A 13,241-nucleotide genomic window follows, 5' to 3' on the forward strand; every position below is an offset into this window, starting at 1 on the left:
TCAAATATTGACATTAGCCATTTGCTCTGATACCATGATAGAATTCATAATGAAATAGAAATAGAAATAAATTGCGGAAATAAAATAAATGAGAGACAAAGATTTTAACGTGCTTCTGTTAACGACCTACATCCACGGATAAAGCCCAAAGGGCTACATTAGGTTCTTATTGAATAATTTGTTTACAATACAGAATGTTCTATTTATAGAGCATACACATAAATGTAATCTTAATCAAATCTCCTAATTTACGGTGATCAAATCATAATCAAATCCTTAAATTAGGCTAATATATTATTCATCAATCATAATCAAATCCTGAACTTTAAGGTCATTCAAATATACTTTAACACCAACAACGTAGGGTGGGTACTATCAGAAATGCTGAACCAACCGGAGGTCCTCCAGAAAGTGGTAGATGAAATTGATAGGGTGGTTGGAAAGGAGAGATGGTTCAAGAATCCGATATTCCAGAGCTCAATTATGTTAGGCTTGTGCAAGGGAAGGCTATCGTCTTCACCCAATTGCGCCATTTAACCTCCCCCATGTCTCAATGTAAGACATGACTGTCGGTGGCTATTTCATCCCAAAAGGAAGCCATTTCCGCTTAAGCCGATATGGGCTTGGCCGCAACCCTCGGGTTTGGGAGGATCCACTGAAGTTCAAACAAGAGCGACATCTAAAGAAGGACGGATCATCGACAGAGGAGGTGGTGAATCTTACTGAGAATGAGCTGCGCTTCATTTCTTTCGGTACGGGAAAGCGGGGGTCAGGGGTGCATGGGTGTTCAACTTGGGACGTCCATGAATGTGATGCTTTTGGCAAGGCATCTTCAAGGGTTTTCATGGAGTTTCCCACCGAACATGGAGGAGATTGACCTCTCAGAGTCTGTTAATGACCTTTCCATGGCCAAGCCTTTGCATGCCCACGCAAAGCCGCGTTTGGCTCCTAAACTATACCCCGCTTAACTATGGACGTAACTTCTCGGTGTACAGATTTATTATTTAATCAATAAAAAAATAAAGAACTTGAATTTGATTTGTAGCAAACGGTTCAGATTTAATTTCAATTTTTTTTTTAAGAAACAAAGAGTAAGGGAAGTTAAATCTGAAATATTAATTGAAAAAACTACAGGACATATGATATAAGTTTTTATTCAACATCTAAACCAAATCTGAATGAATTAATATTTTGAGGTGAGAAAAGACCAAAAAAAAAAGAATGAATAAAGATTTAATCGTTATTATACACCGTTTTATGCAATTTTTTGGGGTCATTTTCATAAAACGACCTTATTTATACGGTTGACGTCGTTTATTGTTGAACGAAGTCAATTTATCGGCCTTTATTATAAAGGACGTAAAAAAAATTATTGTCACTTGAAAAAAGATCACGATAAGTACATCAAATTTTTTTGTCTATTTATCAAAACAACATCAAATAATATTAAATTTGAAATCGCTTAATTAATTAATTTGGCTATTAAGGTCATTTGGTCAAAACTACGACGATTAAATTATATATGAATGTCATTTTAATAAAATAAACAACTTGACTCCATTTATGAAAACTATTAATTAAATTATTAATGTCTTATTTCTCACACAACATCTCTTCCCAAGACGTTCTGTGATTCACTTCTCATTTATTAATTTTTGAATATGTTCCTAACGAAACTATTTTCCAATATGTCAATGGCCAAGCTGCGGAATTTTTATTAATATGGAATATACGCTTACGAACCGGAGGCAATTCAAATGTTGCAAAAAATCCTAACCTTCAAGAAAACTATAAAAAGTTTGAATATGTCCGAGCTGAAATGTACAAGCCAAGCTAGGGATGATCTTTCACATCAACAACTTCAACCTCATCGGTAGATGCCCAACCATTATTAGCTTCTCAATCAATATGAATCATTGTTAACAATGATTCATATTTATATCCTTATATGTTCACCTTTATTAATTTTTCACATTTTTTTTCAATCTCGATTATCTGTTTCTAAAATTATCCAAACATAATTTCGGTAGCTTTTTGTTTTTTGTTTTCCAAATTCTGAAAATTAATATATTTTTGAAAACAAAAAAATTCTCTCCCTCTCTAATTCTCATATGTGCTTATAAACCTGTCTAGTCCAGCCCATAGTTGGGCCTACAGTTGGAGAAGCTTACAACAGGAGCCGGAGGGAAGGGTGATCGTTTGATTGTTGGGGTTTGGGTTGGGTTAAGAGTTCGATCGCTTTTCAGCTTCGTAGTTTGGGCTTGGGTCTGCTAAGAGGGAAGCTCAGCTTGGGTTTCGGTAGGTTTTAAAACTATGAGGCTGAAAGATGGGCTTACATCACCTAATTTTATTGGGCCTCATGATTGGGGAGTCGATAGGTTCCAACCGGATTTTGGCGTTTCCATATTTGGCATGAAATGGAAGAGCGTAGGGTAGAAGACAAAGATGGCAGAGACGAGAAAGAGGGAACAGGTATTGGCTCCGGTTGTTTGTGTTTCACGTGAAATGTTTTTTTTTTTTTTTTTTAATTATTAGAAAGAAAAAAAAATGATTTTTTTAAAAATACTTTTCTATGTTTGACTCTAATGGAGGAGTCGCTGAGCTGAACTCTGGACATTGACAAAGAACTGCACGGCCATTGGAACACCAAAATGGAGCTCATATATATATTGCTGGAAGATTAGATTACTATTGAAATTTTGGATATTCAATATAGTAGTCAAAAAGTAAGCAATAGAAATCACAAGTGCAAACTGCACAAAGCTACGCTCGTGCCATGCCACGTAGAGAGCACTACTCCAAAACCTTTCCCTGTCGACCCGGAGCCTCAATCAGGTGCGTATCGGTGCACGGAGTCCAAAAGCTCCCGAACTCCCACGCACCACATCATCACACTCACACATGACGCAGCTCTTATTGTCCGCTCTCGCACGGCACCGACTTCACACTCTCAACTCTCTATCTATATTCCACTTCCTCTCTAGCACCTGTCTCTCTCTCTCTCTCTCTTTTCGATGGCACAGGCCGAGCTGCAGGGAAGGCAGAGGAAGACACCGGAATCACCTGAGAAGTACGATGTGCTGGGGGAGGAGATGGATAGGCATAGAAAGAGGAGGAAGAGGAGGAAGCGAGGGAGAGAAGAAATGGTTGAAGATGTGGAAGAGAAGAAAGAGGAAGAAGAAGAAGAAGAAGAAGAAGAAGAAGGGGTTCTGCGAAGGGACCCATTGGAGGTGTTTGGTACGGACATAATGTTAAAGATACTGAGTAATCTCGACGCACGCAGCGTGGCACTGTCTCTCCTAGTCTCCCGTGGCTGGCACGCGGTTGCCTCCAGCGACCGCATCTGGAGCGCCAAGGTCGGTACCCTTTTCGTTTTCTCTCGGTTAATTCTAAAAGCTTGGATTTTTTGTGCATATCTTGTTTTGTTGGTACAATTTGGGACTTGGGTTGTGATTCTTTCGGCTGTGTGGTTTGTTGTTTATGGGTATTTTAGACAAAAAATGAGATTTTGAGAGTTGGTTTTGATTTTCTTTTTGAAATTTGGTTTGTTAAGATTTGGGAAGAATTGGGTTGTGATCCTTTGTCGGTCTGGTTTGTTTCTAAGGGGGTTAGATGTGTCTGCTCTATTAGGTACTTAAGCTAGACGATGAGATTTTGAGAATAGGATTTTGATTCTCTTTTAAATTGGGTTTGTGCCCAGTTGAGATTGGCTGCTTTGGTTACATACGTTCTTTTGTGATTAAGCATTACATTGCTGGAGATAGGGTTATGCTTGATTATGGTTTTTTGAGGTTGGTTAATATCCATCTGGGTTCTACTTTAGCTTCATGATTGAGTTCTGTGCTATCTACACGTTAGCGGTAGATTTTTTTTGCCAATTGGGTTCTTTGGGAGTTCAATTCCGGAGAAAAGTGGGTTTTCAATCCTTTTATGATTTTGAAGCATACCGTATTGGTATTTGGTGGCTGTTAGTTTTAGTGCCTCGTTTCACAATGGGTTTTCATCGTTTGCGTTGAGGTTCTCATTTTTTATGTGTTATTGTTTTTTCCCCTATATTTGATAGCATATTAAGTGTTAATATGAATTTTGAGTACGAGTTTGTTCATCCCCTTCTTTTTCATATTTTAAAATGCTCCACCCTCGACTGGCCAGTTTTTATCTCTAAATCTGTAGTCAATCTTAGGCAGCATGCTGTTAGGATGGTGTTAGACATGGGTTAGTGGTCAAGCCTGCTAGTCCTAACCCGACTTTTGGGTAGTCTAAGGTTGTAGGCTCTTTATGGCCTGGCAGGCCTTAACCTGAGGCCTATATAATTTTGAAAGTCACAGCCAGTTTCTAGAAATTCAGTCAACCCGTGATAGTTTGCCTTCAATATTTGTACATGACTCTGCTTTATTCATATGAGTAAGTACGTGTTGTTCTTTATCCCAATGATAGTATAGTAATCTGCTATATAAGATTTGGAAAATACTAGGCTTACAAACACATTTTACAAAAAAACTTTTACATTGATGTGGCACAACATGATTGGGTTTCTCAAAATTTGAATATCTCATATCCAATCATATTGTGCCACATCAGTTTGTAAAAGTTTTTTTGTAAAATGTGTTTGTAAGCCTAGCATTCCTCAAAAAGAGCAGTGATAAAATAAAGCATTGGAAATATGGAACTCTGAATCTGTCTGGGACTAATAAAAAAGAGAAGTAAAAAAATGTGATTTTGGTGGGGGGTTGACTATGGGGTTTGTAACTTCGTGCAGTTATGGTGGAAAAGTTTCTTGCATACCTTCCCTTAAGGTCAAGTTGGATTATATGTATTTTATAAATGACAAACGTGAAAGAACTCCATAAAGAGGATGATGCCACTTAAACAGAATGTTATCTTTCATAAGTCATTTGATAGTGGAGGGAGGGATCAAATGCAAGTTGTGCCTTTATATATTATCTTATATTTACTCAAATCACAAAATTTGATTGCTTATTATAAAGTCTAGCAGTCTTTGATTTACTATTGTAGTAACAAGTTGGGTTTGGTGACATGAAGGTTTTAGAGAGGATCAAACTAGTTTTGAGTGCTAAGGGAAGGAGGAATTTTTTAGCACATATGAATAGGATTGATGTCAAATTAATTTATGCATTTGAGTCATTACGTGGTTGGAATTTCTGTGCCTTGGCTTATGATTGCAGAGGTGGCATTTAGCATCTAAGATTAGTTTGAGGAGGTAATTAGGTTATTAAGGAGCCTTAGACATGGGCAATAATATGTTTTTTGGCAACTTAACAATTATACCAGCCTCAACTTGGATCTTGCCTATTTTCATGACACGGTAATGGTATCAATTGATCATGAGATTTGGTGTAACATAAAATGTGAATTGAAATCAATTGATAGAAGCAACTTAAGTTCATTTTCCTAGTCATAAACTTAAGGAATGTAGTAAGAAAGATTCAACCACTTTTTTTTTCTCTCTACATTTTTTTCAGTTGGAGGAACTGTGGCTTGGGAAAGCACACATACCTCGCCTGTCACAAATCCGGGGATTATCCAAATTGGCCGCTTATTCATTAGCTGTCATGGATGGCAAGCGTGTAACTATTCTCTTTATCTTCTCTCTCTCTCTCTCTCTCACACACACACACATTCATGCTCGCACAGAGGAGCACATGAAGGCATGCACACAAACACCTACATGCACTGACATAACATATCTGCATCCATGCACATGTATACCTGCAGTAGTACAAAAATCTCATCCCTGTTGTACCCATTGAATTTTTTTTAAGGAGCATTTTCTGACTGGCCTGTTCCTTTGTTATCAGACCCGTATCATGAAGGATGATTTGTGTGATCATGTTTGGGAGTTTCATTTTAACAAGGTATGTGCTTTCTATATTAGGTCGTATCATCTATTTGAGTCTGTTCGTTGACATGGTACCTTTATATAACATGTTTATGGTAGAAAGGTCTAATAGTTGCAAAGGTCAAAGCATGGTTTTCCTTGGTAACTATTCTGTTGATGTGAAGTTTGAAGTTCATTGATGTATTACAAAAGAGAACTAATGAATTGTTTTAGATATTTTTCCTTTATCATAAACTGAAAATTTCATATTCAAATATTAGCATGACTCTGCTGATTAATTCCAACTACTGTCAAATTTCCCCAAATGATTATGTAAGGGCAAAAACCATATATTTTACATGATTTACTCCATTGAATCTTTAAGTAGAGCAAACTCTCTCGAGTAAGCATTACCTTTCATAAACATAATTTCTCTCTATACCCATGGTTCTTACCAGATTTTCTTATTATTTGTTTCAAATGTTTCATGATATTCTTCCCCACTAATTTTCAAACTCTGGTATATCTCCAGCCTTGGCCAGCTCATATCTCATGTTTGTCACCCTGTGAATAGCAATCTCATAGTTTGCACGAGTCCAATTGCCACTCTTTTGTATGAAAGCCTAATGGAACCTATTAATCTGACAAAATATCACCATTTCCTCAGGGGGCGCCAGAATATTGGAGAAATCTTGATCCTTTTTGGAAGGGCACTGGCCCTCCCATGCGCCGGTACTTCCATCCAGATGGGAGCCAAAGTGCAGATCCCGGTGACAAGGTATGGGGCGGTCATGAATGCTGTTACTTGACATTCACTAGTATTGTTGGTGAAGGTAAAATCAGGGAGCACTATGTAAGGATCAATCGATGGCCAAGATTGTCTGTGTCTCGGAAGCAGGATTGGAGCTGGGAATTGTCAAACCATCTTTATTCCTACTCGAGCATCCCTGATGCTGACAAGGAAGGTGGGACTGGGCCGCTTTATGGAGTTGTGTAAATTTATAGATAAAATTAAGTTGTAGGGTTTGCTAGATATCTGCCAACGAGTGTATATATATCATAAGGCGTTTGTAGTGTTGTGCGAGTTATAGACGAATGAGTGCATATGTTGTTTGTGCAGAGCGAATAAACAATACCATTGTAAATTTTTCTTCTGTTGTGACCCAAACAGCAGCCAAGTTACAGCTTGCTTGGATATCCTTAATATAACTTACTTTTTCCATTTAATGCTCTTTTTCTCCTCCCAAGTTTTTGCTGTCAATATGTAGATTGGTTGTGATTTCTCATGGTGCTTTACTCCTGTTCGAAACGTCCAGTGCAATTGCACTGATCATCATGTGGAGATTAATCTAAACTAGTGAGAATTAATCGCACTGGCCTTGATGGTTGATTGTACATAAACATATTACTCAGCCCTTTTCTGGCATTGATGTGTTTTTTGTACATAAACATTCAATCTTGCAGCAGCTTTGTCTTTCCTAGTGGCAACTTCAGTCACCACCAAACTTGGTGATCGACACAAAACCACCGTCAGAACCTGCATCGATTATGTCTAGGGCCACCACATCCACCGGAATTTAAAGATAAAGATAAAGAGCACACAACAACATGCGGCACTAAACAATAGCTGTTGGTGGTGTTTGCAAAGCAGGTAAAAACAAAAGGTTTCAAATACATTTTTATTTTCACTGGAACTGTGTTCAGTATGAGCAACACAAGAAACTTGCTTGAAAAATAACAAACTCTTGACGACTAAACATCATCCACAAAAGCAACTGCAGTTGGAATACTATTCACCAGACATCGGGACGGAGTTCACCAGTTGCTGGGGGTACCCATTTCCCAGAGTTGTATACATTTTCACCAACTTTCCAACCAGGCACGTCCTTCATTACTTCGGCCTCATATTCAAGATACTTCTTCCACTCTTTGACAAATCTATAGTAGGCAGATAAACAGGATTAGTATTCTGAAGTCAGAGGGCTTAACATACAAGGCATTGGTGGTGGAAGAAGACTATTTGATATGTTATTTGCTTACCTTTCGTCTTCTTCAGCTTGAAGAAGAGGCAATATTGCTCTCCGGGAAGCATACTTTTCTTCCTTCAGCGCTCTACAAAATGCACATGTTTTCAGCAAAGGGTAAATCATTTTTCAAGGAAACCTCATATTGGAAACAGAGTCTTGCCCCCTTAAATTTAACATTAAGTCCAGCTACAAAAATTTTATTTCTTCAACCCAAACCCCATTCAAATACATATTCAAAAATCAAAATAAATAAATCTATAAACAAAATTCTTCTTACAATTCTGAATAGGGAATTGAAAAACCAGATTTTATGGAGAACAGCAATGGGTACTGTTAGGAGAGATGACAACTTGTTGAGACAGAGAGCTTCGTATATTTCCCCCTATAGGAGACAATAGATGTGATCAAATTTCTTAGAAGAAATCACCAAGTTGAAGCTTTGACTTTATGGGTAACTTTGAATGAATAAACGAGCTTAACAGGGTACATAGTGGAGGAAGCCAAGCCCTGATGAATTGACAGTGACACAGAAGATAAGGAAAATAGTGGAGGATCCAGAGCCCAAGGTTTAGTGCACCAAGAAAATTGAAACGTGGACCTTTTTTCTATAAGTAATTGGCAAATATTATTAAAAACATAAAGGTACCCCCAAGTACACAGGAAATATACAAGAGGAAGCACCTAACTAGAAGGGCATAAATGAAGGGATAATTTTTCACAGGAAATATTACAATAAATGTTGCAGATACAGCCACCAAAATGGAATCCAAAAAATATCATGTCTGACCACCAATGAGATACACTCACTATGGCATCAATCACCGTAGGGCATAGAGTACTATATAATAGAAGGCAGCTAACAGCATTTTCATGCTTCCTCTGGGAGAATTCAGTAAAGGATCACAAGGAAGGCTGTCATAGGATAGGAACACTGTCCTGGAACTGCTGTGCTAGGACACGACTATGACCCCTTCTGTAATTGACTCTTTTTTTCACCACAACAGCTCTATTTTAAAGCAGATGCAAGTTCTTTACTCCTTCAAGTTCTTTACTCCTTCAAATACCTACCCCAAAAAGATTCTTTAAAAATAACAAAAAACAAAAAGATGCTCTTTTGTAGGAATGAGCAAACCCAATCAAATGTACATTTTGAGATCAAGAATACAATTATTTTACCTTTTGGTTTCCAGTATTTCTTAAACCACCATATTAGTGTTGGAATCTCACCATGATACTAATATACCATTATGATGATCACTCTAGTTAAAACCAATTTAAGCATCAATAGTTCCAAGTGCAGAGAAATGATTACCATCAACAAATGAATTTGCCCAAATCAGTCACTCAATGGTAAAGGAGTTAAGAGAATCACCAGATCATGGTCAACCCAGGTAACCATAATCACTAGGCCATGACTCATGATTGCCCGTACAAACATAACATCAAATGCCCATATTTTCTCGGATTACTTTCTTGCGAGTGCTGGTAGCGCTACACCATATTGGGCAATTAAGAAGAGCTTCACCGGCTCACCACTTGCTTTGTGTTGCGTAAGACATGGAGATTTACAGCAACTAGAGCCTAAGTGAACCTTCAGAAGCATCATAACATTTGGCTGTTTATTAATTGCAGATACTTGTGACGAGAACTTTGACAAAGGGTTCTTCATCAGGGACCTTTTGTTCGCCTTGCAACATATTATATTTCATTTTGGGGAGTACATAATCTCCTCGGAGTTTGGTTTTGAAAACAATTTATATCCTGCGATTCTAATTGTTTCAACTAAAACCCTGAACTTCCATCCATCCCTCTGTCCATCTCTATCAACTTGACCATAATACTACACGTGTTTGAGAAAATCATACTAAAAAAACAGCTCCATTTCAAAGTTACGGGTTTCAAGAGGACTGAAAACCGCCTTCAAAGCCACTTTCTTTCTGTGCAATCCCTCTCTCTCTCTCTCTCTCTCTCTCTCTCTCCCTATTCAAGAACCCCAACCACATGATGCCCTTGATATGAGTTACACCTTAGTTGCCGACCTGCAATTCAATAGGAACATGCTTCCAATCACATCTTCCTTATGAATGAAGAAGTTAATGCAGATACCAGATTCTTCAAGGTGTGACCTGAGCAATCAAATCAACCCTCCGCCCAGTATGCATCTAGTTTCACTAAGATTGATTTCATGTTCACTATTCTTGTTCCGAGTATCTTAATTTCACTCATACTCTGAAGCTTTTATTTAACAACCCTAGTTGCAACTCTCAGTATGATCAAAATAAACATGATTTACTAGTAACACGAACCAAATACATTTAAAAGAAGAGTAATTTACCGTAAACCCCTGATCTTAACCTATGAGCCCTAGGCCCACCATAAGGAAACACAACAAAAAAAGAAACCAATGTTTGATCTTATCTCCTCTATGCTAATTTATCTACCCAACTTCTTAAATTACTTGAGACAATAGCCTCGATGGTAGACACCCACTCCTGAAAAAGGAAAAAAGAAAGTTCATTTGGCAAAACTTTTTAGAGGGTGTTTTTTGCCTTCTTTTTTATTTTATTGATAATGTGGCAAGTAGTTTTGAGTGTTTTGTGTTTTGAGTTGCTTGTTAATACTTTTGCTTTGTTACTAAAAAGAAAAAAGCTACTCTAAAAAGCGTTGCCAAACGAGCCATTTTGATGGTTTGTTAAACGTTGATTGGCTATAACTTCACGTCAGTGAGGTTGAAAATCATGATTGCATTTATATAATTTGTATTAGGATTATAACAACTCCTTTGAGTTTGGGTGAAGCAATCTGATCTTCAAAGATGATGGGGACGGGAAAGTGTTGGGCTTTTGAGGGAAAAAAAAAAAATATTGGGTTGTTGTACTTGAGTAAGTTGTTTACGTAATATCTAGAAAAAAGGTTTATGGTCTTCATTTGCAAGAGTTGGGGAGTGAGGAATTTTTTTTTTTTTGATAAGTTGGGGAGTGAGGAATTCATAGTTCATCAGAAAGGATCAGGTGTAGGAGTTTTATTAAACATTTTGTTGGAGGAATTTGAATAAAGATAAAGAAAATAAATTTGAATTAAAAAAGTTATTATACTATTGACATTCCAAAGAAAAGTTCTGCGGTTTCGACAAAGGGAATACAGTCAGCTCCTACATTTGAATGACTCACATCACACTGCACATTACAAGTCCCATTTACTTCTTTACCAAAACCCAACACACAAAACCTCATACCGGATTGATAGCTAACCTCAAAAGGATACAATTCCAAAAGAAAAAGGACAATTGTCTAAGAATTGCAAAAGATGCTAGCCAAAACAGAAAAACCCATAAGACCCACCTCATTTCTAGTACCCATCACAAAGAACCACCAAAACCCAGAGCTCTTTCATCATTAATATCAACAAGAAAATCAACAAACAAAAAGATCTATGCTCCACTTACCATACCCCCACATCTCCAATCGACCATTTTCACAAAACAGCCAAAACCCAGATAAGAAAATCATTGAGCAAAACAAAAATATCAAAATCATTGACAATGAAGAAGCTGATGATGGTGGTGATTGAGAAATGCTGACCTGCGGATCTTGTTGCCCTTGCCGACCTGGTACATGCCCCAGGAGAAAGCACCGAAGGCGGCGAGGAAAATGGCCACGGCGCTGGGTCCCTTGTTGGGGATCCTACGGGCGTACCGGACCGGCGGGAACCCGCCCGGAGGCGGCCCGTCTTGGAGGATCGGCATGTCCTTCACGCTCACCATGCCTGGCTTCTTCCTTATCGCTGCCTCCGTCATCTTTGGTCTCTCTCTTTGTCGAATTTGGTAGAGAATGGAAATATGGGAGTTCCGAGCAGCTGAATGGATGGAGATTGGAGAAGAAGCTCAGGAGGAAATGTTCGTAACAAGGCTATGTGTGCAGTGGTGGTGGTAGTGTGCTGGAAGGTCTAGGAGAGTGAGATATTGGGTCCAATTGGAAGGAGACAGGTGGCATTATAGATTATCTAAGGAAAACTACTTTTACGGTTTTACCCCTCCAACAACAAAAAAAAAATACCCCTAAAAATTCCTAAATTACAAAAATACCCTTACAATTCATCCAAAAAAAAAAAAACAAAACAAAACAAAAAACCAAACAAAAATAAAACTAACTCAACTTATTTTTTAAAAATTTTAAATTCTTTTTACTTTTCTTTTTTTTTTTGGATTTTTTATGGGCATTTTTTTCTTTGGGGGGCAAAAATGAGACATTGCAACTCTAAGTACTAAATTGGTAGGACACATTAACCAAGTTAAAAGATTGAGGAGTAGTTTGCAAATTGAGGAGTATTGAAAGTATAACTTCGTTGTGCACTTAGATCAAACCTTGTAGAGAATATTCAGCTTGAGGAGTGACCTAAATGTTCATAGTGAAATTAAGGTAAAAAATAATTTTACTATCACTTTATTTCACTATTTCTTAATCATTGAGTCATCAATTTAATCTCATGATTATTCTCATACTCTTGAAATCAAATTTCATTGAGTACACCTAATTTTAATGACTCCTTATTGAAATACTCAAGTCAAAGATTTAGAATAATTAATTTCTATTAAATTTTATTTTAAAGTGTTTCACATCTCTTTGATTTCAATCAAAGTATCTCAATGAGTAATGCTTCCACAATGTTACATGTGATCATCTAATACATTGAAATTTTGATCGACTCATAAATGTATCAAAGTGTATATTTCGCATCTCTTTGATTTCACTCTTAAAATGTATCTCACTCATAAATTTTGATCGTACTCCTTACGCCTCCTTGGCACGCGTGTGCTATACATGCCATCCCTGGGGGGCGCTATGGAGATTTTCATATCTTATTGCATATTATTTTATTTTGAGGTATTCCCCATAATATGGGCTGGTTCTTCTCGTGAATGGCATTAATTCAACCTTTTTCATTGCTACCATTGTTGTTGAGGACTTTCTTCTGATGTGCTATTCCATCATTTTTATTGTGGAAGTTCGGGTAAGGTTGAGGGGCCGTTCAAGGTTTGTGCCATTTCTCATGCCTTTTGGCTATGCCATCTCTTTTATGAGAAGAGTCGAGGGGCCCTCTAAGGTTCGTATTCCTTCTCATTCCTCAAACAACCTAAACTGACAACCAATTTTCTTGATGTTTATGCCAAGAATTTATAGGGCTATGCCATTCAGTTGACACATTTTCTCTTTATTTAGTTGTTACTGCACTTAATTGATTGTATTGAGCTTATTGTTGGATTGCTCATCTCTTTTTTGGGTTTTAATTTGATGTATTCTTCCTCTTTCCCCTTCTTGTGTATATTGCTCATAAAAAAAAAAAAAAAAAAAAAAAAAAAAAAAAAAAAAAAAAAA

The 13,241-nt window shown here is 37.4% G+C and overlaps 2 protein-coding genes and 1 pseudogene across 3 annotated transcripts; 2 read left to right on the forward strand and 1 right to left on the reverse strand.

Annotated features, from left to right (window-relative positions):
* Positions 1–968, forward strand: part of LOC132178347 (phenylalanine N-monooxygenase-like) — a 9,757-nt pseudogene extending 8,789 nt beyond the window's left edge.
* Positions 969–2,711: 1,743 nt separating this feature from the next.
* Positions 2,712–7,066, forward strand: LOC132177123 (uncharacterized). Of its 2 annotated transcripts, XM_059589343.1 has the most exons (4): positions 2,719–3,356; positions 5,484–5,588; positions 5,820–5,876; positions 6,507–7,066. In XM_059589343.1, the coding sequence occupies exons 1-4, from the start codon at positions 3,015–3,017 to the stop codon at positions 6,834–6,836; spliced, it is 834 nt and encodes a 277-aa protein (XP_059445326.1). In that variant the 5' UTR covers positions 2,719–3,014; the 3' UTR covers positions 6,837–7,066. The 2 variants fall into 2 exon arrangements, with proteins under 2 accessions (XP_059445327.1, XP_059445326.1); XM_059589344.1 differs by lacking the exon at positions 5,484–5,588 and having other exon boundaries at positions 2,712–3,356.
* Positions 7,067–7,491: 425 nt separating this feature from the next.
* LOC132177124 (NADH dehydrogenase [ubiquinone] 1 alpha subcomplex subunit 13-B) lies at positions 7,492–11,779 on the reverse strand. The gene is made up of 3 exons (XM_059589345.1): positions 11,448–11,779; positions 7,880–7,951; positions 7,492–7,777 (listed from the first exon to the last, which is right to left on the reverse strand). The coding sequence occupies exons 1-3, from the start codon at positions 11,660–11,662 to the stop codon at positions 7,633–7,635; spliced, it is 432 nt and encodes a 143-aa protein (XP_059445328.1). The 5' UTR covers positions 11,663–11,779; the 3' UTR covers positions 7,492–7,632.
* Between the last annotated feature and the right edge of the window lie 1,462 nt (positions 11,780–13,241).

The sequence above is a fragment of the Corylus avellana genome, chromosome ca4 (assembly GCF_901000735.1).
Source record: "Corylus avellana chromosome ca4, CavTom2PMs-1.0".
Classification (NCBI taxonomy): Eukaryota; Viridiplantae; Streptophyta; class Magnoliopsida; order Fagales; family Betulaceae; genus Corylus; species Corylus avellana.

Coding starts and splice junctions, on each gene's coding strand:
- LOC132177124 (XM_059589345.1), bottom strand. CDS start 11,662: ATGACGGAGGCAGCGATAAGGAAGAAGCCAGGCATGGTGAGCGTGAAG. Junction 7,952..11,447: donor AAGGGCAACAAGATCCGCAG/GTCAGCATTTCT, acceptor TGCATTTTGTAG/AGCGCTGAAGGAAGAAAAGT. Junction 7,778..7,879: donor CAAGCTGAAGAAGACGAAAG/GTAAGCAAATAA, acceptor TGCCTACTATAG/ATTTGTCAAAGAGTGGAAGA.
- LOC132177123 (XM_059589343.1), top strand. CDS start 3,015: ATGGCACAGGCCGAGCTGCAGGGAAGGCAGAGGAAGACACCGGAATCA. Junction 3,357..5,483: donor ACCGCATCTGGAGCGCCAAG/GTCGGTACCCTT, acceptor CATTTTTTTCAG/TTGGAGGAACTGTGGCTTGG. Junction 5,877..6,506: donor GGGAGTTTCATTTTAACAAG/GTATGTGCTTTC, acceptor CCATTTCCTCAG/GGGGCGCCAGAATATTGGAG.